General features: G+C 40.4%; 2 protein-coding genes across 2 annotated transcripts; both read left to right on the top strand.

Annotated features, from left to right (window-relative positions):
• The first annotated feature begins 11,875 nt into the window (after positions 1–11,875).
• LOC138876092 (uncharacterized) lies at positions 11,876–13,739 on the top strand. The gene is made up of 3 exons (XM_070154986.1): positions 11,876–12,055; positions 12,170–12,707; positions 13,012–13,739. Exons 1-3 carry the CDS (start codon positions 11,876–11,878, stop codon positions 13,737–13,739), a joined length of 1,446 nt encoding a protein of 481 aa, XP_070011087.1.
• Positions 13,740–16,799: 3,060 nt separating this feature from the next.
• LOC138876091 (uncharacterized) lies at positions 16,800–17,159 on the top strand. The gene has a single exon (XM_070154985.1). It carries the CDS (start codon positions 16,800–16,802, stop codon positions 17,157–17,159), a length of 360 nt encoding a protein of 119 aa, XP_070011086.1.
• The last annotated feature ends 8,073 nt before the right edge of the window (positions 17,160–25,232 follow it).

Genomic DNA, 25,232 nt, shown 5'->3' with positions numbered 1-25,232 from the left:
ACGCGAACGTGAAGGTTTGTGGGGATCTGGGAAGGCTGGGCTTATGTTCTTCGGGAACGCGGCCACTGGGTTGCGAACGTGATGGTCAGGGGAGAGAAACCATCGCGAACGCGAAGGCCATTCAGGCCGCTGTACTTCACGAATGCGGCAGGCCCTTCGCGAACGCGAAGAAGGCCTGACGCCAGTGATTTAAAATATTTCAAAGACGGGATTTTACCCATTTTATACCATCTCTCTATTCGAGCTCGACCTAGAAGCAATTTTGAAAAGACAATTCATCACCAATTCATAGGTTAGTATAGTTTAACTCAATTTCTTCCATTTCTAACATCACCCATTAATTTCTATGCTTAATCTATGTTCTTCCATGGTAGAAAATTAGGGAGATTTGGGAAGAATTGGAGATTTTGCAAATTCGGGATTTAGACCTCAATTTGGGGTCGAATTTCGAAACTGATTACATAATTGTATTGGGGGGTGAATGGGTCAATGGATTTTAGTTTGAATCTCGAGTTTTAACCAAGTGAGCACAGGGTTGACTTTTTTTTGACTTTTTGGGAAAGGTGTAAAAAACTTGACTTTATGTATTGTAGTTGATTCCCTTAGTATTGTTTGACGTTATCGAGACGATTTTGGTTAGATACTGTCACGACCACAGTTCGCCCTCCGTGAACTGTCGTGACGACACCTAGTCTCTACGACTAAGTAAGCCTAACAATTGCGGAAAATAAACAAAACTTGCGGAAGAAATATTCAAAACCAAAAATAACCGAATGAAACAATATTTAAAATGCCACTCGGCATATACAACACAACTTCTCACAATCTAATACACTATCCCAAAACCCGGAAACTCACGGAACCACAAGCTTTTGAATGTCTAACAGTGTCTAACTCCAGAATATCTAACAAGGAAAAGAAATAGAGAAGGGAAAATATTTAAAAGCTAGAATAGAAAGGGACTCCTCGGTCTGCGGACGCGGCAGATGTACCTCAAAGTCTCTAGAGCAGTCGCCTCGCCTCACGGGTGGTAGGACTGAGTCGACTTACCTGGATCTGCACATGAAAAACATGCGGAGAAAGGGCATGAGTACACCACAAAGGTACTCAGTAAGTGCCAAGCCTAACTTCGGTCGGGTAGTGACGAGGAAGGTCAGGGCCCTACTAAGGTTAAATAAAATATAAAGTTCGATAGTGTAGAACAGAACAGTATAAATAAATACAGAAAAAGTAATACAGGATATAAATGGGCAACAACAACTATTACAGAGATAAGGTAAACACAGAAAGAAATATGAGTTAGTACCAAAGTAACAATCAGGGATCTCCCAGGATACCGTCATGTAGTGCCAAATATACATATCCAATGGATCTCCCGGGATCCCGTCCCGTAGTCCAACTCATAGTGCGCGGGGATTTACCGGAATCCCGTTTCGTAGTCCCAAATGTAAATACCCAGTACTGGGAAAATCTACCGGGTGCAGTCCCGTAGTTCCATATAACTGTGCATGGGGATCTACTGAAATCTCACATCTGTAGTCCCAAATATAAACAGACAAGGGAGAGCTACCGGAATCTCACATCCGTAGTCCCAATGTAATACACATCAGCAACAGGAAAGTATTCAGAAATGTCAAATTTCATATTAAGGCAAACAAGTAAGTCTAACCTAGCATGCTGCACAGAATTCAGGTAAAGCAGTTTGAGCAAATAAGGTAATTAAGTCACTCAGACGTGCTTTCTTAAGCTAACAACATGCTTAATAGTGCAAGTAATAAGAACAAGAAAGAAAACATACAAGTAATTACTTAATGAAAAACCGAATTTTTAACAATTAACACAAGTACGCACTCATCACCTCACATACAAGACATTTCAATTAACAATAATACCAAATCCTAAGTGGAAGGTCCCTCACACAAGGTTAGGCAAGCCACTTACCTCGAACCAGCTCAATTCAACCCGGAACCACGCTCTTGCTACGAGTACTCGACTCCAAATGGCAAAAATCTATTCAATTCAATTTCATAATGTAAATAACACTTCAAGTAACTGACTCTACAATTAAATTCTAAGCTAATATGCGCAATTAGGTAAAATGACCAAAACGCCCATCGGGCCCACATCTTGGAATCGGGTAAAATTTATATTTTCAGAATTCTCACACTCTCACAAGTTCATGCATACCAAAATTATCCAAATCTAAGGTCAAATTCGCAATCAAAAGTCGAATTCTAGTTCTAAGAACTTTCTTCCAACTTTTCCACAATTTTCATCTCCAATCCGAAATTAAATGATGAATTCATGTTAAGATTAATGGGTTACAAGCAAAAAGGATTTGAGAATCATTACCCAATCGATATCTCTGAAAATCCCTCAAAATCTCGCTAAAATCCGAGCTCCCAAGCTTTAGTTTTCACAAAAATGGCTAAACCCTCGACTTTGAAATTTTATATTCTGCCCAGACGCGTTCTTCTTCGCGAACGCGGGACTACTATCGTGAACACGATGCACAAAAGCCTACTGGCTGATTTCCTCTTCTGCAAATGGATGTACACTCGCGAACGCGTAGCTTACACTGGCAGACCCTATGCGAACACGAGGACCATGTCGCGAACGCGAAGACCAATGGGTCCATACGTTCGTGAACGTGGGACATCATCGCGAACGCGAAGCACGATTCAGTTGTTTCACCCAGATGCTCTACGCGAATGCGAGACCCTCTCGCGAACACGATGAATGTTTTCTCTGCAACACAACAGCAGAAAATCTGCAATCTTTCCAAGTTCAAAAATGGCCCGTTGAGCTTCCGAAACACACCCGAGGCCCCCATGACCTCAACCAAACCTGCCAACCAATCCTAAAATATCATTCAAACTTGTCCCAACCTTTGGAATGCTCAAAATAACATCAAAACACCTATTTTTCATCGGATTCAAGCCTAAGAATTCCAAAAACTCTAAAAATACGCTTTCGATCAAAAAGTCTATCAAACCTCGTCCGAATGACCTAAAATTTTGAACACACCTCACATTAAACACTAAGAAGCTACTCCAACTTCTGGAATTCCATTACAACCCTCGGATCAAAATCTCACTATCAAACCGAAAACTTCAAAAATTCAACTTTCGGCATTTCAAGCCTAAATTAGCTACGGACCTCCAAAATACAATCCGAACACGCCCCTAAGCCCGAAATCACCCAAAGGAGCTAACGAAACCATCGGATTTCCATTCCGAGGCCTTCTTTATGCTATTCTAACTACGATCAACTTTCCAACACTTAAGCTCTCATTTAGGGACTAAGTGTCCAAAAACTCTCCGAAACTCAAACCGAATGTCCCGGCAAATCAAAATAGTTGAAATAAACTCGAGGAAAGCAGTTAATAGGGGATCGAGGCATAAATTCTTAAGACGACCGGCCGGATCGTCACAGATATGATTGGTTTGGGTGCAGATTCTAGAGGAAAGGCCCTAGTAGAGCTCTAAATTGGTTGCAGAGTGAGGTAAGTGTCGTGGTTAACCTTGACTTGAGGTATTAGAACTTGTTTGCCTATTTGCTACGTGTTTAAATGTTTGGGTACAACATATATGTGAGGTGACGAGTATATATGCGTTGTTGTTGGGTTAAAGCATGTGGGTGAAACTTGTTTCCTTGTAATTTATTGCCTTCTTTACTTATGATATCCATGCTTAGAATAGTTTATTACTTACTTGATCTTTCTTTCCACATTTATGAATTATTTGTGATGGTTGAGTATATTTTGAAATTGAGGTTTAGCATCTTGGAACCATTGTTGACGTAATGTTTATTCTTTCACTATCTATCTCCCAAATTTTTATATTTATTACTACATGGTAAGGGAGAGTGTTAAAGCACAAAGGGTGATGTCGTGCCATTTTTTTCTTCACTTAATGATTTATACATAGTGAGGATGAGAGTGAAAGCACGAAGGGTGATGTCGTGCCATATTTATCGTTTCATGGTGAGGTTGAGAGTAAAAGCACAAAGGGTGATGTCGTGCCATTATTATTGTTTCATGGTGAGGTTGAGAGTAAAAGCACGATAGGTGATGTTGTGCCATCTTTATTCATCATGTTTATCCGTTTTCATTGGTTGATGGTTTATTTGACTGATTTGTGTCGTCATTTCTATTGTAATTGTCGTATCTTGTTCTCCTTTCGCATGTCCCCTCCCAATCGTACATATAAAAATTTTATTTGTTACTATGTCGCGCATATATCTACATTTGTACAGGTTAAATTACGTGAGTGTCCTATCATAGCCTCGTCGAGGTTGCTTGGCACTTACGGATTATATTAGGTCGGTTGTACTCATACTACACTCTGTACTTCTTGTACAAATTTTGGTACTGGTCCCAGCTGTACGTGAGGTGTGTGAGCACGTAATTTTTGCCCTATATGAAATACTCCTATAAAATCCAAGAAGATAGATTTTTGTTTCTTAATTATTTGCCATTTTATAGGATTTTGTAGGATTTTTATTAATTGTTTGCATTTTTGTGCACCTTTAATTTTATTTTAATCATGAAACTAAAATACTAAAAATATCATGCATTACATTTAGGATTTGTTTAATTGTTAGAATCAATCAGTAATTATTTGTTAGAATCAATCAGTAATAAAAAAATAGCTCATTTGTAGATAATTTAGGATTCTTAATATAAAAAGGGAAGAAAAGAAGGGGTTTTGAAATTAAAAAGAAGAGAAAAGCTTTAAATAAAGAGAAAGGCTTGAATTTTGGGCCGAACCCACCATTTAACCCGTCCAAATCGCCTATACACGGCCCAAACCTGCCTGTAAACTCGGTCCAACCCCCTCACCATCCAAACGACCCCGTTTTGTGCATAAGGGATCTCAACCGTTGATCATTCTTGATCCGACGGTTTTGAACTAGGGGTATCTTCAAAATATATATGTCCGAACACTCCTCCCCCCCCCCTCTCTCATCATCTCTCAGCACCTCAGAGACCCCAGTGTAATGCTGCCCAAAACCACTGTCTGCCGCCCGCCGGAAATCGCCCACGGCGGCGGCCGACTGCCAAATGCCACCAAAATTACACCCTTGAATCTCCTCCACCTCCTTATCCCAAATTCCCAATCCATTCAACTCGAATCCCTTAGACACTCTTCGAATTTCAGATCAAAGAAGCGGAACCCTAACGCCGCCCAATTTTCTCCGGTGGCGGCGCCACCTCCAAACCCCACCAAAATAACACCACATAACCACCCTTACCCCTCATACCAGTTCCGTCATTGTTTTCCCTCAAATCACCCCTGAACTCCTCAAATATTAAATCAAAGCTCTGAACCCTAAAAATCCCAAACCCCAAATCAAAGCTTCGGCGAGGTTTAAGGTCTAATTTGACCTTATTCGTTGTCCTTGACTAGAACACACGATTAAGGTCAAGCTCGGCCTAAATTTGAGGATGTGAAGATTCATTCCAATTCCCGTTTGATTGAGCCACTTTAGGTATTTCTCTGTTTTCTTTTGTTAGTTTTTCTTTACTGTTTCTTTTATTTTTCTATCTTTTATTGTCATCTGCTTCTTCCTCTCCTCCTGGACTTTTTGCTTTCCCAATTTTTTTAGAGTCGTCCTTTTTATATGCATGTTAGTTTTAAAAATCCCTTTTTCTTTAATTAGTATAAATAGTGTGTTTATTAGGTTAGTTTCAATTTCAGTTCATTAATCGAATTTTTGATAATTGCTCGAATTGCTTCTATTTCCTTATTGTTTTCATTTTTATTCAGATAATTTTGTTTTGATTGTGCTTGAACTTGAGGTTCATGCCTTTGAGTTCAGGTTTGGGCTGGGTTTCTAAATGGATTTGACCCAGGGTCAACTTGACCCATAACCCATTTGAGGTTCAGGGGTAAAAACAGGGTACCTAAGGGGTAACTTGGGTAGTTTACTTAGGGAATCTATGAATAATAGCCTTAGGAAGCTTCTTAGAAGCTGAAAATAGTTTACTTGGACAACAAGTCAGAAATTTAGGGACTAAGCTGCAAAAATAAAAATTGTGGAAGGTCTAGAGGGCAAAATAAAACTGAACCATTTCTGCTGCCCTAATAGCTTGCCCATAAAGGCATTGCTAATGAGAGTTGAATTGGGGAGATATGAGAAGGAGATAGAGAAAAACTTAGAAAATATAAACGGTTGGTTCTCACAGTTTTATTGAGCTTTCTTCAGAACTTTTTTTTTTCTGAAAGTAAAGGTTCTTATTCAGATATTCAAAATGGATTGATGTTTGATTGTTGAAAGTTTTTGGTTCAAGTTTGTTGAGGGTTACTCTTCCATTGAGTTTCTGAGCTGATTTTCTTGGTTTTAATTGTTGAATCTGGTTGGTTTCTGCTGATGGTTGCCTACTGTTACTATTGTTAATTCTTCATTTTCTTATTTTGTTCACTTTCAGGTACTCTTTTGGATCTAAATTGACCAACTTTGCTTGAGTATGCGTGGAAGTTGTTTATCCCTACCTGAAATCAATAAAAGATGTCATGAATTCGAATTCCGATTCCATTAATTTGTTGAAGTTACTTAGTTTAGTTCAGTTTTCTTATACATCTTTCTATTTTTGCTTTAAGTGTGGAATAATGTAATAATTCCAGTCTGTTGGTTTAATGTTTTGATTATCAAATGTGTATGAAAGGTCATAAGGAATGGATTTGTGTAGAGGTAGTATGTAGTGTTCCTGAAGAATGCAGTGAAGTTGGGTATTAGATTCAAGTAGGTTTAAATTAGTTTTAATGGTTCTCTCATAGGTTTAAATTTGTGTTCTGTATTTCCATGTTGATTGATTCTTCAAATAAACCAAGATAGAATAGCACTAAATCCATACGTAAGTTGGTACAAAGGGGAAGCATGGATATTAGAAATAATGGTTTTTGCTAAGTCGAATGGATGTTTGAATTTTTGGATTTCGAACAAATGCCTTTGTCAAACTGTTTTTCTGGTTTTAATTTTAGTGTCACACATATGAATCTAAGTTATATGAGCCCAGTATGAATTTTTCTCTTGTTAAATTAATTTCGGCCCAGTTTCATTGTCACATTTCATGAATGGATTATTTTTCTCAATTAATGTTTGTTAATTAATAGGATATGAAATTGAATCATTGTATATGGGTAACCATGTTTGAGGAATCGATGTCAAGCCCAAAGGGATAAAATTCCCTCTTTATTAACGTACATCTGGCCTTCGTTTGAGAGATGGGCCTGTTTCGAGCCCCAAAGCTTGCAATGGCTTTTGGTTTAATTTTAATTTGGCACACGTTAAGAATCTGACTGCTTTCAGCTGTTGTGGAGGTTCGATACGTGAATCTCTGAACATTCTACTTGTGCATGTCCCATACGAATTGGGCTCTTTGATTAGGCTTGAACATTTCTTTAAAATGAAGTATTACTTTCTTTGGCCTTCAACAAATCATTTAGGCAATATTTGAGTAATTAGGAGTCTTCAGTTTTCTTTAAACAATTATTGGTTTTTTTAGATTGAGGTGAGCCATACTAAATAGTGCAAAATAGCTTATGGCCCTCCGAAGCCTAGTTGGAATACCTTTTTGATTTGGAATCGAGGTGCGCCATGTCAAACAAAAATGACAATTGCATGGCCCTCATTTAACTAATCTTGTGTTGATCCTTAGAATTCGAGGTGTGCCGTTTAGTTGAAATTTCACGGCCCTTGCAAAGTTGCAAACGCGTAGTCACTTTAGGCGCGTTATTTTAATAATTTACTTCCCTAAACTCGGGTATGCATTTCATGTGACCCAAATCCAAATCCTAGTAACGTTAAAGAAAATATGTCGCAGATCGCGGGTGCATTTCATGTGGCGTGATCCAAAGACGTGTTTTAAATAACGTTGAACTTTCCTAAAAAATAATTAAAAGCGATTATTAAGTTTAAAATTATACCATAAGCTAAAACATGTATTAAAATCAAATAATAGGCCAATTATGATAGTTTAAGCGACCGTGCTAGAACCACGGAATCCGAGGGTGCCTAACACCTTCCCTCGGGTTAAAAGAATTCCTTATTCAGAATTTCTGGTTCGTAGACTTCAAAAAGGAAAGTCGAATTTTCCTCGATTTGGGATTTAAAATAAACCGGTTACTTGGGACACCAGAAAACAAACCATCCCAAGTGACGACTCTGAATAAAATTGAATAAATAATCCCATTTCGAATAATGTCACTTAAATTGGAAAAACTCCCTTATATACTACCCTTCGGGGTAGTGTGTAAAAAGGGAGATGTGACAGCTCTGGCGACTCTAATAGGGACCCAAACCCAGAACTTCGGTTTAGGGTTTAAGAATTCGAGCTTAGAATAGCTGTTATGATTGGCTTTATCTATTATCTGATTTTCTACATGTTTGAGCCTAATGTGCTAAATGCTTTTACCGCTTTGATATTTTGTGAATTGTATATAAACTGCTACAAAACCCTCCCTCTCTCTGAGTCTTCTAAATCATGGAGAAGGGTGCACTTCGTGTGACTTCTCTTCTGTCTAGAGTCTTATCCCATTTTAGAATGAGGTTCGGACAAGTTGCAAAGCCGGTGAAGCTTCTGTATTCCTGGTACGCTGCCCCTCTCGGCTGGAGTTGTCCGCTCGGGTAAGACAGGTCTAGAACAATAAACCCATGTTTTAAACCTAGTATAACAAAGCCTCATGTCGGATCCCTAGTAGGAACGTTTGTTTGCATCACGTGCATTTTACTTAGGAGACTCAACACAAGGGTTGGGTCTGTCTAGGACAGGTGTACCTGAAATGAAAAGACCATCCTGATGCATCCTACTTGCTACTTGTGCATTTATTTGCTTCGGATTCACCTGTTGAACGGCTTGTGGATAATAGAAGAAATTGGAAAAAGAAAATAGCAGTGTAAGGGCTCAAAGAGATAATTTCTTATTTTGAAAAAAAATCAATGTCCAAAATATACTGAAACTCTGCCAAAATTCTAACAAAATCTTCTGTTTGAAAAATAGTTGGTTTTTATTTTTTTATTTTTTTCCGTCAAATCGGCCTGAACTATGCCAGTTTGATTCTCATCGGATGTGGGATACGTAGGCAACCCCCATCGAGTACAACTTCCCTTTTCCAAAAATAGCCCAAAAACAACAAAACTTTATATTTTGTCACAAATAAGCAGGGTGATGTCATTCTTGTTTAAAATAAGCCGAATGTCCCTAAAAGGGCGCCGAAAGGCTGTTTTGCAAGAACAACCACCTTTGATCATTTTTTATGTTATGACCGGTTAGCAGGCACAACCTTAAAATCTTCTTCCCCGAAGTGCTGAACGGCCGTATCTGCAAAACCGGGTTTTATTTTTGAAGTAAAATTTTGAAAAATGGTGTTACTCTTTTGGGTCAAAATGAGTTATTAAATCACCTTAATAAATGTGCATGATGAGCACAAATGAGATTGAACCCTTCACAACCCTTAAAGTGATCGCCTTACAGCTCCACATGTGGTGGAATGATCTAGGAAAAGGTAGTAGAGAAGATTTTAAACCGTCCCCCATGACGAAGATTTGAGTAAACATGTCATTGAATTGGGCCCAAAAGCCGTATTTCCAGAAGGAAGAATTTGCCAGGTGTGGAATGAATGTAGATTTCTCGAACCTACGACCATGGTGAGACATCTAGCTAGAGGTGAAGTGGACCCTAAGTACATTATCTGGTTCGGTAAAAGGTTTCAGATTCCTGAGAGACCCACTAAGAGAGCTCACATTCAACAATTCACTAACGACTCGCAAGAGCAGTGGGGCTGGTTGGCAAAGGAAGAAGGCTATAAGACTAAAATAAGTAAATTAGAGGGATAAATCAGGGACCCCAAGTTTGACAACAATATACAGGCCACCGCAGATGAAGGGGAAAAGAAAAAGCTAACTCAGGAAAATGAAGCCCTCAAAGCCCAAATCCAGAAAATGAGGATAGCTGCTGAAAATCTGAAAAGAAGCCGAGCGGATGAAAGGCTTATAAGTAGTCTGAGAAAGAAAGCACTTGAGTGTCAAGATGACCTAGAAAAATTTGAGGCCACTCTAGCGAAAGTCCGGGCTCAATTGGCGGAAAATGCAAAAGGGTGGGCACAGTTTGTGCAACAAATGAAGAGAAAGTATGAAGGGACAATCACCAGCCTTAAAAGAAAAATGACTACCCTCGAAAATGAGGCAGCCAAGTAGGCCAAAGATTTTAAAGCTGATAGGGAACACTGTTGTGATTTGATGGCCCAGATGGAGGAAGAAATACAACAATTGCAAAATCAGCACCTCCACGACACTCAGGTGTTAGAAGCCAGGAATCAGCAAGCCGGGTGTCTGCTTCAGGAAAAGGGTAGAATCCGGGAGAGGGTTAAAGCCATTGCCGACTACATTGTCATAAAATGCCAAGCATGTGAGGACATGACTCGAACCACTTTCTTCGCTGCAGTGATGACATTTGTCCGCCAGATAATGAGTGATTTGGAGCGGCTTCAAGGGGATTTCGCATATAGGCCCGTGGCGAGACTGAATGATGTCCCACGGGCCCCAGGAGTCGAAGCTTTAATGTATTCCTGATTTTCATTTATCGAGTCTGTATTTTGGTTTATTTTGAGTCTGTTCGTAGTTTTATATTCCAAGAAAATGAGTAGTTTGAAGTCTTTTGCAATAGAAAGTTTAGAAGTCTTATTAATGAAAATCGAAAATTCCCAAAAAAAAATTGTTTCTTTATTTTTTGCATTTATCTTTTTGAACTACGTTATGATCTGATTCACGCGGCGTCGTGATACGTAGGCAATCCTCATCAGATCCGGTCATGGTTTTGTAAATAACTCAAATAAAAGAGGAAAAAACCGAGAGAGAAACCAAAAAAAAAAGAAAAGAGAGCCAAAGAAAAATCAAAAAGGAAAAAAATGAAAAAAGAAGAGAGATGAAAAGGGAAGAGTGGAAGTAAAAAGAAGAAAAATGGGGAAGAATAAGTAAAGTCGGGATGAAGCATGCAACCGTTGCAAAACATGTAGAAACACATTTAACTGTATAGGTGCATCACACCCCCAATGTGCGATTACCTATCTGTTATTTATTTCAAACTAACCGTTTGCTGTTGTTACTTCCAGTCCAGGTTGTTATAGAACGGTGGTTGGTTTTTGTGGTAATCTGGCTTCGCACCCATACTTTACGAGATCAAAAGGGAGCATCACAATGTCTTCAGAAATGACTCTGCCAACAATTCCCATCATGGATGATAGTCCAATCTCAGGCATCCCGACCTCAGAATCGGCAACTGCCGAAGAAAACAGAATCTTGCGCCTCTAGGTTATGGAAATGTGGGACGCTTGGGCAAATGGAAGAGAGCCACCAAGCGCAATCCCTGGATTCCCCGAACTCTTTCCTAGAGCAAGCGGTACCTCCACGGTCCCGATCAATCACCCAAATACACCACTAGGACACCCAACTATCTCAGCTCATTTTGTGGGAATCCCTTCTGAGGTTCACCCCCAGGTGTTAATGTCCGGTGCAGCTTCAAATATCTTCACCGCTCCACCTTGCTCGGCCACGACACACCCTACACTGCCCAGGCCTAGTTTTGACCCCTCAGCTTTGACCTTCCAAACACCCACCTTCCCAATGGAACCTCCTCAATTTCCCACTTATACTTACCCTCAACCACCCCAATATGAGTTCGCTGCAAGGCAAGAAAAGACCATCAAAACTCATGAGCAAGAAGAGATTGCGAGAAAGATGAGGAGTATGGAACAGAGCCTTAAAAGCATACAAGGTTTGAGTGGACAAAAAAGTGTATCTTATGCCGACTTATGTATGTTCCCTCATGTGCATCTACCATTGGGATTCAAAACCCCAAAATTTGAGAAATACAATGGGCACGGGGATCCCATTGCTCATCTCAAGATATTGCAACCAGCTGCGAGGAGCCGGTGGAAAGAAGGAACTCCTCATGGCCTACTTTGGAGAAAGTTTGGTTAGCATCGCATCTGAATGGTACATGGACCAAGATATTTCCCGCTGGCACATCTGGGATGATCTTGCTAGAGATTTCGTCAGGCAGTTCTAGTACAACATTGATATTGCTCCGGATAGGAACTCATTGACAAACTTAAAGAAGAAATCTTCGGAAAGCTTCTGAGAGTATGCTGTTAAATGGCATGAGCAGGCCTCTAGGGTAAAGCCTCCGATGGATGAGATTGAAATGGTCACAGTTTTCCTCCAAGCTCAGGAAGCTGACTACTTCCAAAATATGATGTCCGCAATGGGTAAACCATTCGCGGAAGCCATCAAGATTGGCGAAATGGTTGAAAATGGGTTGAAAACAAGTCAAATTTTGAGCCAATCTGCTATAAGGGCTACCTCCCAAGCCATCCAGGGTGGGTCTAGAGGAGTAGCAAATCGAAAGAAAAAGAAAGAAACGTCCATGGCAACTTCGAGCGCAAGGAAACCCCGTCCACCCAGATCTTTTTTCTCTAAAAGAGTCCCACAACACTACTATCCTCACCAAGATGTAGCTTATGCTCCTCAGCCATACACAGTGATGAATGCCCAACCCTATGTCAGGCCACAACAACAATTTAATCAGAACAAATCTCCACTTCCCAGAAATCAACCTCCTTACCCAGCTCACTACAATCCCCGACCTCCACAAAACAACTTCCGTGCCCGGGAGTCGCTAAGGAAAATGAACTTCACACCAATTGGTGAGTCCTATTCTAGCCTATTCCCAAAATTGGTCCAAATGGGTTTGTTGCAACCCGTACCCCCGAATATGCAAAACCCAGAATCACCCTCTTACCAACGTGGCACCCGGTGCACTTATCATTCAGGGGTTGAAGGGCATGATATAGAAAATTGTTGTACTTTGAAGAGAGCTGTGGAAGATATGATAGAACAAAAAATAGTGCTAAGGGACGAAGATGTTCCCAATGTAACCAACAATCCACTACCGCTCACCACAACGGGCCGGTTATTGGAATGATTTGTAAAGACAAGGATTTGACCCAGTGTTGAAGGCCATAATTGCCATCGCTAATGTAGAAAAGAAATCAAAAGCTGCCCCGAAGCAAGACAAAGGGGAGAAAAAGAACAAAACCACCCCTCCAAAGTCAGAAAAGAAAATTGAAGTTGAACCTGGGGCAACGCCTACCAAAGATGTTGTTCTTTATGTCCCTCGAGGCCACAAAGAAAAGCAGATGACTTTGAGTCCTCCCAGGAGATTCGAGCTGAACAAGATAACCCAAATATATGTGCCCAAGGGAACTTATGTGATGCGGGGGCCAATTAATCCACCAAGGCTGAGTGAGCCCGTGGTTATTGGCCGCACGCCACAGAAGCCCATGACAGATCCTGCCGCTGTGCCCTGGAATTACAATAAATCGGTGGTGACCTATAAGGGCAAAGAAATCTCAGGTGAGGTTCAAGAAAATAATCCGACTAAAAATTATTTCAATTTGGAAGAGGTGAACAATGCCACTAGAAAGCGCTTCCCATATAAGAAGCCCGTAAGTCCCGAAGAAGCGGAGGCCTTCTTTCAAAAGATGAAAATGGCGGATTATGAGGTGATCGACCAGCTTCAAAAATCTCCTGCACAAGTCTCTTTGTTGTCTCTATTGATGAACTCCACCGAACATCAAAAGGTATTGATCAAGACCTTTAACGAAGCATATGTGCCTGTTGAGACTTCTGTAGAGCAGTTGGAGAGAATGGCAGAAAGATTTTTCGCAATCAACTAGTCAAATGACTTGCCCCTAGAAGGGGCCGCACATAACAAAGCCCTGCACCTGATAGTCAAATGCGAAGGGTACTATGTGAAAAGGGTTATGTTGGACGGAGGCTCTAGGGTAGACATTTGCCCACTCTCAACTCTGCAGCGTATGGAAATCGGTACCGAAAGAATCCGACCCAACAATGTCTGTGTACGTGCCTTCGATGGTATCAAAAGGGACACAATTGGAGAGATTGATCTAATTCTAACCATCGGCCCAGTAGACTTTGAAGTAATCTTCCAGGTTCTGGACATGGACACATCCTACAACTTTCTTTTGGGGAGGCCGTGGATTCATGCAGCGAGGGTTGTACCCTCTACTATTCACTAAATGGTGAAGTTCCAACATGAGGATCAAGAGATTTTGGTCCATGGGGAAGTTGAGCAATCAATTTATCGGGACCCATCAGTCCCATGTCTAGAAGCAAGAGAGGGGAGTGAGCACATAGTCTATCAGGCCTTTGAAATCGTGGTTGCGGATCAGTGTGAAGAAGGAAAACCTTGCCCTCAACCATTTCTTTCAAATGCATCAATCATGGTGGCCAAAGAGATGATTAGACATGGCTACAAACCTGGGAAGGGGCTTGGGAAATCATTGCAAGGAATAGCTGAACCTGTCACCCTGACCGCCAGTGAAAAGTTCTTTGGGGTAGGTTTCCGACCCACTCCAGCTGATGTAAGATGGGAAAATGATAGAAAGAATGATGGATGGGTATTGCCGCAGCCAGTAACGCATCTGTACAAAACATTTGTCAAGCCCAAGTACAATAAAGAAGAAGAGGATAAGGTCTTTACGGCCGAAGAGATTGAAGAGATCTGTGGGGCAATGAGGAAGATACTATATGAAACCCACATGGTCCAGCTAGGGGAGGGCTCAAGCACAACTGAAGTGTTGTATATGGGACCTAATGCCAAGCTGCAGAATTGGAAGGCTACGCCATTCCCAATCAGGCAGGAGTCTCGGTAGACCTGTCCTGCCACTTATTCTGCATCACGAGTTATTCCAGGGTGTATCTCGGATGTTTCTTTAGTTTCTTGTCTCTTAATTTCCAATGTAAACCCTATTATCTTCAAATTCAAAAGAAATGAAATCAATATTTCATCGTTCATCTTTCTTTATTCTTTCTGATTTTGTTATTTTTCTCTTTTATTTCTTCTTTCAGTCCTAATAATGCGGCTTGCGGACTTCATGCCCAGATCCAAACACGCTGTCTAATTGTGAAATCATGAACCAAGAATCGGAATATGATGAAGACGAGGCTTTTAGGGAAATAAATCGAGAATTGGAACAATTTGAGAATAAACCTAAGCCGAACTTAAATGGTACTAAGCCGGTTAAGTTGGGTAGTTCTGAAGAAATCATGGAAACCAAGATAAGCATTCACACAGACAGAAAACTCGGGATGCATTAATCCAACTCCTGTTTGAGTTTAAAGATGTGTTTGTTTGGTCGTATGACAACATGGCAGGACTAAGTGTTGATTTGGTGGTTTATAAGTTGCCAACTTACCCTGATTACCCCCTGTCCAGCAAAAGCAAAGAAAGTTTAAAATAGACATCAGTGACAAGATCAAAGAAGAAGTCACGAAACAGTTGAAAGCGGGGGTGATCCGAGTAGTTCGGTATACCACATGGCTAGCTAATGTAGTTCCGGTGCCAAAGAAATACGGGAAGACCCGGGCGTATGTGGATTACAGAGATTTAAACAAGGCAAGTCCCAAAGATAACTTCCTTTTGCCGAATATCCACATCCTTGTTGATAACTGCGCCAAACATGAGATACAGTCCTTCGTGGATTGTTACGCAGGATATCACCAGGTGTTGATGGATGAAGAAGATGCAGAAAAGATAGCTTTTAGCACACCTTGGGTACATACTGTTATAGAGTCATGCCATTTGGTCTGAAGAATGCCGGGGCAACCTACATGAGAGCCATGACTGCCATTTTTCATGATATGATGCACCAAGAGATAGAGGTGTATGTGGACGATGTAATCATCAAATCCAAAATCTAGGACGACCACGTTCGGGACCTGAGAAAATTCTTTGAGCGGTTGCGCAAATATGATTTGAAGCTGAACCCAGCCAAATGTGCATTTGGGGTACCATCCGGCAAACTCTTGGGATTCATAGTCAGCCGGAGGGGCATCGAGTTAGACCCAACAAAGATAAAGTCTATTCGGGATTTGCCTCCTCCAAGAACCAAGAAAGATGTTATGAGTTTGTTGGGAAGATTGAACTACATCAACTGATTCATTGCTCCGTTGACATCCACATGTGAACCCATATTCAAATTGCTGAAGAAAGATGCGGCAATCAAATGGACAGATGAATGTCAAGAAGCTTTCGATAAAATCAAGAAATATCTGTCAAATCCGCCAGTCTTGGTCCCACCTGAGCCAGGGAGGCCTTTATTTTTGTACTTGACAGTCTTGGAAAATTCTTTTGGCTGCATCCTCGGGCAACACGATGTGACCGCAAAGAGAGAGCAGACCATTTACTATCTGAGCAAGAAGTTTACCAGTTATGAAGCCAAGTACACTTTATTGGAAAGAACTTGATGCGCTTTAACTTGGGTCGCTCAGAAGCTGAGGCATTATTTGCAAGCCTACACCACTTACCTCATAACCAGGTTGGATCCTTTAAAATACATATTCCAGAAGCCAATTCCCACTGGGAGGTTAGCAAAGTGGCATATCCTGCTTACGGAATTTGACATAGTCTATGTCACCCGCACGACAATGAAAGCCCAGGCGTTAGCAGATCATTTGGCTGAAAATCCGGTCGATGATGAATACCAACCTTTGAACACCTACTTCCCGGATGAAGAGGTAAACTCAGTTGAGGCAATATCCGAAGACACCAATGCTTGGAAAATGTTCTTCGATGGAGCGGTAAACGCAAAGGGTATTGGAATTAGGGCAATCTTGATCTCGCCCACTGGTCAGCATTACCCGCCACAACCAGGCTTCGGTTTTTCTGCACAAACAACACTGCCGAGTATGAAGCTTGCATTATGGGTATGAAAATGGCAATCGATGAAGATGTCGAAGAATTGTTAATCATGGGGGACTCAGATCTGATTATCCGACAAGCTCAAGGAGAATGGGAGACCCGAGATGTCAAGCTTATTCCTTATATGCAACATGTGGAAGATCTTGGCAGGCAATTCAAGTCAATAGAGTTCAGGTACATCCCTCGTTGTCACAATGAATTAGCTGATGCACTTGCTACTTTGGCCTCGATGCTGCCATACCCAGGCAATGCCCACATTGATCCCTTAGAAATCCAAATCAGGGAAAAGCATGGCTACTGTAATACGATTGAGGCAGAACTAAATGTTCAGCCATGGTATCATGACATCAAAAGATTTTTGAAAACCAAATAATACCCCGAGAAAGCCAGTGGAGACCAAAAGAGAACCATTAGATGGCATGCAAGTGGTTTCCTTCTGACTGGTGATGTCTTGTACAAAAGGACCCCGAACCTCAACTTGTTAAGATGTGTTGACGCCAAAGAAGCCGGAAGAATCATGTACGAAGTGCACGCCGGAGTGTGCGGACCCCACATGTACGGGTATGTTTTGGCAAAGAAAATCCTTCGAGCGGGTTATTACTGGATGACCATGGAAAAAGACTACTTCAGTTTTGTTCGGAAATGTCATCAGTGTCAGGTGCACAGTGATTTGATTCACACACCTCCCATAGAGTTGCATCCCATATCAGCACCTTGGCCATTTGTTGCTTGGGGTATAGACGTCATTGGGCCAATCGAGCCAAAAGCCTCAAATGGGCACAGATTCATATTGGTCACCATCGACTATTTCACGAAATGGGTTGAAGCAATCACTCTCAAATCTGTCACCAAGAAAGTCGTGGTAGATTTCGTGCACTCCAATCTTATCTGCCTTTTGGCATTCCTGCAACTATTATCACAGACAATACTGCAAACTTGAATAGTCATTTGAGGGGGGAGATATGCGAACAATTCAAGATAACGCATCAGAACTCTACTCCTTATCGTCCTAAAGATAATGGTGCTGTCGAAGCAGCAAACAAGAACATCAAAAAGATTTTGAGAAAGATGATCCAAAGTTCCAGGTAGTGGCATGAAAAGTTGCCTTTTGCATTGTTGGGGTATCGCACTACTGTGCACACGTCGGTCGGACCAACCCCGTACCTTTTGGTTTATGGCACTGAAGTCGTGATACCCGCGGAAGTTAAAATCCCTTCTCTCCAGATCATTGTTGAAGCTAAAATTGAAGACATTGAGTGGGTTAAAACCCGTCTGGAAAAGTTAACCTTGATTGATGAAAAGCGAATGGATGTAGTCTACCACGGGCAGTTGTATCAACAACGAATGGCCCGTGCCTACAACAAGAAAGTACGACCTAGAAATTTTGAAGTGGGGCATCTCGTTCTAAGACATATTCTTCCCCATCATCAGGAAGCAAAAGGAAAATTTGCTCCTAATTGGAAAGGCTCGTATATCATCAGAAAGATATTGCCAAGAGGGGCATTATACTTAGGAGATATCGAAGGAAATGATCGCGAAGCAGCTGTGAATGTGGATGCAGTCAAAAGGTACTATGTTTAGTCTTTCTACAATGACAACATTATCCGATTGGGATGACGAAGGCTTTCATTCTTGCTACCCCAAACACTTCAATCCTTTGCTAACCCTTTGAGCCGGTTATCTTTCTTTCATTACCCTCTTTGGAACTCGAAGATGTTTGTAAAAAAAAGAAAAAAAAAGAAAAAAAAAAGAAAGAGAAACAAAAAAAAAACAAAATATTCCTTGAACTACGTTCGACTTGATTCCGAAAGGATACATAGGCAGCCTCTCTCTGTGGTTCAGTCGCACCAAAACAAAAATCCAGTTTCCCCCAAAAGTGAAACTGGGGCAGATGTTGTAATGGTCTGGCGATGATCCCGCCTGAATGGTTCCAAAGTTGTAATTCGATCCAAATCATTTTTACCCAAATCCTTTCAAGTCCTTCCGATCAATCAGTGAGAATGTTCAAGGATCAGAGAATACAGCTACTTGGATCTGATGTAATAAAAATGAGAGAAATTTAAAATGAGAGAGTCATGTTAGTGAAAACTCGTAAAAGAGCACTATAAGGTGATGGTAAGAAGAGAAATGAGAGAGGTCGATTGACGAAAACCCATAAAGGGCGCCGTTGATCGAAAAGAAGAAACCCCTCACCACCATTGGTGCTGAAAGAGTCCTGGCAAGGTTTCCCGATTTTGAAACACGGGTCGCAGTGGGTTTATGAGAAGTTGGGATAGTTTGTGCGGATCGGGAATCCAGCCCAAGAAGCATGTCATGTCTATTGAAGTTTGCATGCACCCCAGATAAGTCCGCCTTTCTTCCCTGAAAGGGACACTTCTCATTAAATTCATTTTCTTGTACTTTGTTTACTTTTCCTTGAATCCCATTCGGTCTAACTCTATTCCGAAACTAATGCAAAGAAAAGGTGGCAAGATTGGTTTTACAGGGTTCTATTTAATAAAGTCCAAATCCAAAGAAAGTACCCAGCCTCAGCGAGCACATCAAGTTGACCCTGACAGGCCATGATGGTCGATGCTCTGAAACTCGAAGTTAGTGAAATTAAAAGAAAGCCAAGTCAAAATCCCCTAGAGGCAGAATAAGGTGAAAGGACCAAAACCCCATACGGGCGAGCCGTCACAATAAATATTGAAAAATTGAGTCCCTTAGTTTGAGAAAGAGATCAATCTTCAGAAAAGCCAACAAGCAGCAGAGGTTTTCACCAAAGTAGGGTCTAGATCGAGTGATCAATCATCAAGGACACAAAACTAACCACCATTTCAAACTAAGAACTGTTCTTTGTTTGAAAACAGGAAACCGGTGCAATCCAAAGCAACCGTACAAAAAGCAGGTGCAACCAAAAAAGAAATGTACAAGGGCTAGAAATAGCTCTGCAGCAACAATCAATCCAAAAGGGAAATCTCCTTCAAATTCTTTCCTGCATTTTTACTCATTTTCTTTAAAAAAAATTAAATTAAAATCATGGTAGCATAGGGCCTCCAATCTCTAGCTGCATCCTTTCCAACATAGGTTCTCATTCCCTAGTCGCTGCCATCATAACCTGGTAGTCTTTTCCATTATAGGGTGCCACTCCCTAGTTGATTCCCGGCATAACCCGAGGATCGTTTTCCTTCCTCCCTGGCATAACCCAAGGACCTTTTTTCTTTTATCCCGGCATAACCCAATGACCTTTTTATTTTATCCCTGCATAACGCAAGGACCTTTTTCTTTTATCCCGGCATAACCCGCGGACCTCCCAGGCATAACCCAAAGACCTTTTTTCTTTTATCCCGGCATAACCCGTGGTTCTCCCTGGCATAACCCAAGGTCCCTTTTTCTTTTCCGGCATAACCTGGTCAGCTTTCCAGCATAACCTGGTAATTTAGGGCTTCACTCCCCATTCCCAAGGAAACACAATCCCCATTTTTATTGCTTTAAATAAAGAAATAACTTAGATTTGTGTTGCAAATAATTCACGAAATTTTCCTAGTGAAAACTGGGACAGAAAAATTTCATTCGTGTCACGACCCAAACCGAAGGGCCGCGATGGGCACCCGGTGCTTTACTCAACCGAGTACCAACGTAACATATCTTTCTTATCATATTATCATGAGTAAATGAGCTAGAAAACCCGTCATGAGATAACAAGAATAAAACATAAGGGAATACTCAACATATGAAGACCCAACATGATATACAAACTAATATATGTGACATACGGGCCTATAAGGCCGACATGACCATTAGTAAACTCGAAACATAGGCCGACAAGGCCATACGATTATCCATACACCTGACATCTGTCTACAAGCCTCTACGAGTACATAAAATCATAAAGGTCGGGACAGGGCCTCGCCATACCAATCAATACATATCCAAAGCATACTGACCAAATAGGCAACTCCGGAGCAAGTGGAGTGCACCAACACCTTCGCTGAGCTGATAGCCTACTAGGAGGACTGTCAACCTATCAATCGGGACCTGCGGGCATGAAATGCAGCGTCCCCAGGCAAAAGGGACGTCAGTACGAATAAAGTACCGAGTATGTTAGGCAGGAAAGCATAAACAAGAACAGTAATGTAAAGAGAGAGATAGAGGAGATACAACCTGTAACATCTGAGTGCCTCTAGGGGCTATGATATGAAATGCATAATACATATATATACATAAACTTTTTAAAAACATTCACCTCTGTGGGCATCAACATCATCATATCGTACGCGGCCTCAAAGAGGACTCGGTAAAAGCATACCCGACCATCATAAGGTTCGGTAGAATCGTACCCGGCCACGTGGAGCTCGGTAAAACCCAACTGATTAGTGGTTGCACAATATGTGCCGTACCCGGCCGACTATAGCGCGGCTCGGTAGAGTAAAATAGATACTATATATAATGCATGCTAGACTCATGGAATCATCTTCTAAACCTTTTGGAGTGACTTAAGAACATTATGGACATCCCTACCATCAATATGAACCTTAGTAGGATTTAAGGATCATACACACTTGTTTAGAATAATTTTATAAGGAAAGAACAACATGGACAACCTTAGTTGCTAGGAGTAGAGTCATTATGAAATAGCGTATCGTTTATGTTCATTTCATTTTAGACCATGCCAAAAGAAAGAAGAAAGTGCCTTAACATACCTTAAACCCGTTGAGTCCTTAATCCCTTCCAAGCAACTCTTCAAACAAGTCAACTCAATCTATCATAGTATAAGGAGATTCAAAATCAGTGCTGAGCAAAGGCTAAGTCTATAACTTAAGCTAGTAGCTCGTTTACGTAAATTTGGGCAGCATCTCCCTTGTAACAAGGGCCTCCTCCAATACCATATACCAACAACAATTACCAGAGCAATCCATCAATACATAATTATCAATATCAAGACACCATATAACAACAACAAGTCACAACTACATTACGACGAGCGGCAAGCTCCGATTGGAATCCGTATACCCCTTATCAATCCTTATAGACTTCTTACTTCAACATAAAAGTATCATTAACATGATAATGAAGTCATTAATCAATGATTCCAGCCTTATACCATATATTTATAACAACGAAAATAATCCACAACTTCAACTATCCCCAACTAGCAACTTTATTCACTAGTTCATGTCTAGCCCATCCATTTAACTTAATCAATATCAAGATAACCTTAGGCACAAGCAAGAAAACAATATACATACTTTCTACAGTAACTTCAAGTCAAAATCCAAGTTATATTCTTTTTACAACAACCCTTAATAGCAATACAACACCATAGAAGTGACTTAAGCTAATCCAAGTATTATCTTATAGTTTATCATCCTAACAACTTAACCAACATACAAGCAAGCTTAAGCACAATTAGTAGGTTGTTATACTCACCTTAGACAGCAGCAACAACTTGGAATTTCATCCAAATACAGCCCACAACAATCCTCAATGACAACACAACCTCAAAGAGGTGTTGTTCTTCACTAGAACTAAGTTTTGATGTTGAAATATGGTGTAATCACTTTGGAATCACTTCAAACCCTTGTGGTATATGTTTAGGAGGGTTAGGAGAAGTTTGGAGACGAATATTAGTTGAAAAATGAGCAAAAATAGGCGTCCAAATCGTTTATAAATTGAAGTAGGTCAACCACCGCCTAAGTGGGTCCCATTGGGAGCTGCTTGTGCGGTCTCGCAAAAACGCGAATATCTCTCTACTCCGATGCCGTATTGATGAATGGTTTAATGCATTAGAAACTAGACTCGTAGACATTCAATTTCGTAGGTATAACACCCCATGATTCCAAGTATATTTGGAGAAATTCTCAGATACATTTAACCTAAATTTTAGCAAATTTATGAATGTAACTTGTGATGACCTTTGCCAACTCTTGTTCCACAACTTGCTTGCCTTCAAAATGTAGAAAATGAATATCATAAGACTAAAATAACTCATATAATAACCTCCTTATCATGTTAATAACCCTAGTCTCACCCCAAAGTACATGTTATAACATTCCAAACTTGTCGACTTTTGACGAAACTTATTTTCTTCAATTGGTTTAGCTTCTAAGATTTCCAACCCTCTTGGTACTCGTTATTCATGATCTTAAATATTTGTAACCTCCAAGGTAACATGATTAACTTACTTTATTTTCTTCCAAATATAATCTCATTTCCGAGCTTACATCAATGACTTACGACGTACTCTCACGTATGAAAACTTGGGGTGTAACATCATTCCCCCCTTTGGAACATTCGTCCTCGAATGTTGACTGATGCGCTTATCAGTTTCATAAACTATGGCTCTTATGAATACTTTAATGCTCATCTTTCCATCTAAGCAACTGTTTTGTGAATAAATCCAAATGCTTGGGCATTCCCCCCTTTTAGGCCTCTTTGTCACACCATGACATATGGTTGGAATTCTTCCAACATCTTAACATTTGATACCTTATGTCATGCAGTATGTACGACTGTGTCCTTGTATGCGTGCCTAGCGACTCGTCTTCTCTTTTTCCTCCATCTTTTAGCCAATCTCTAAGCTTCACTTTATGAACATATACAGAATTATGACAAGATGTCCCTCTAGGCATCTATAGGTGTACTGATGTCTTTCGCTTGGTACTTTATCGAACTTAAGACTATTTATATCTCTTGTTTCATAGCCTTGTATATCTATCCTTATGGATTTACTACATCTAAGTAGGTTATACTATACCATATAACTTACTTCGATTTATTATTACTGAGGTTTGCTACCCAACTCCAGGTTACTCTAGCTTATCCTATATGTATAAATCTAAGTCCTTTAGTGCTTCCTCATTATTATTCATCTAAGAATAACAAACAAATCTCATCTAGAACTTTGGAACTTGTACCCATCTATTGTTTATTCACCTTAATGTTGATCTATAATCTATCACTGATAACTTGCAACCTCTTACGTAATACACTGTCACTAGGGCTCACATCTTATCGGGGAACATATGAAGTGATTTTCCTGATCCACCTAGGGATAATACTATACTCCAATAACCGTATTTCATTGCATCCCAACGCGATTCATCTTATGGGGGTATTCTAATCCCGTGCAATTAATGAAATCCCTTTCTCGTTAAATCATTACTCAATCAAAGGCCTAAGCATCATCCTCTTATCTATCACAATTACACCCTTATTCTACTGTCAGGGCAGCATTCCATCTCTTCTAAATGCACCTAGTCTCAGACTCCTCTGTGTTCATTCAGGCTGTACCGAGCTTTTTATTACATATGGAAATCATCAGCTCCCTTGTTTTGATGGGTTTAATCCCGAGGACATACATATTCTCGTCACCTTCTCACTCACCTTTTCATATCCTTACTCCTATCTACCTAAAACCTTGTTGCTCTACAATACTTTACCTTAGGACCTACACCGATCTATTTATACTACTCGCAACCTTCCTTCAACTTGCTAGCACCATAAATTTCCTTTCGTGCCTTCTCAGTTGTCCTTAAATGTAAGCAATTACTTTTGCTGGTCGTTCTATCACATGTTGCATGAATACTTGGCTTGTCATTTTGCCCACGAATACTATAATTTCCTGTACCTCATATGATCTCAAACATCACCTTTGATGGACTTTTTTTTACCATTCATTAGCCATGATAGGTGCCACTTTCTTATGGAGTGTATACAATATTGTAGTGAGACTGTTGTTACAGGATAATTTACTCTTTAGCTCACTATGCTTAGGTGGAAACCTTCTTCCTTATTTCCTCAGCTAGTCTTTCATTGTAGTACTTAGGGAGACCTTCTGGCTCTTGTAAAGTTGCGAGCTTGATATATCGTACACCCGAAGGTAATTTTCGTTATTCTTACTCGCCTATAATAATCCTTAGTTACATAAATTTATGCCTTTGTGCTCGTAGGGTTACTTCTAAGCTCAAATTTTTATTGTCTCCTTAGTGGCACTCTCTCTTATTTTCATAAACCTTAAAAATGGTACCTTTAACTGCCTCAACTCCTATCTGAATTTTTTTTTTGATTGTGATCTCGTATCTGCGAGACTGAATTCACTATGCTGCGATTCACTACATTTATCTTGCATGATCTATTGATTTATCTGTGACCTCTTATCTAGCCATAATTGGGCTCTTCCTGAATCAACTACTAATTACTCGTTGGTCCATTCTCATATATATATATATATATATATATATAGCATAATCCCTCTTGGGATATATCCTTTGTCTTAACTTATCTCTCGCCACTAGCTCCTGATGTATCAAGTGTCCATTCACACTTATTTATCAATAACATCCTGGCCGGAAACTTTTACTGCCTCTCCCCGGTGTCGTGCTTGTATAATGTTCTGGATTCGCAACATATCTGCAGGAACTGAATAAATGCAACATCATCCCTTTCTCCTTTTTACCACATTCTT

This window comes from Nicotiana sylvestris, chromosome 8 (genome assembly GCF_000393655.2).
Source record: "Nicotiana sylvestris chromosome 8, ASM39365v2, whole genome shotgun sequence".
Taxonomy (NCBI): Eukaryota; Viridiplantae; Streptophyta; class Magnoliopsida; order Solanales; family Solanaceae; genus Nicotiana; species Nicotiana sylvestris.
This window is presented reverse-complemented; position numbering and strand designations above follow the sequence as displayed.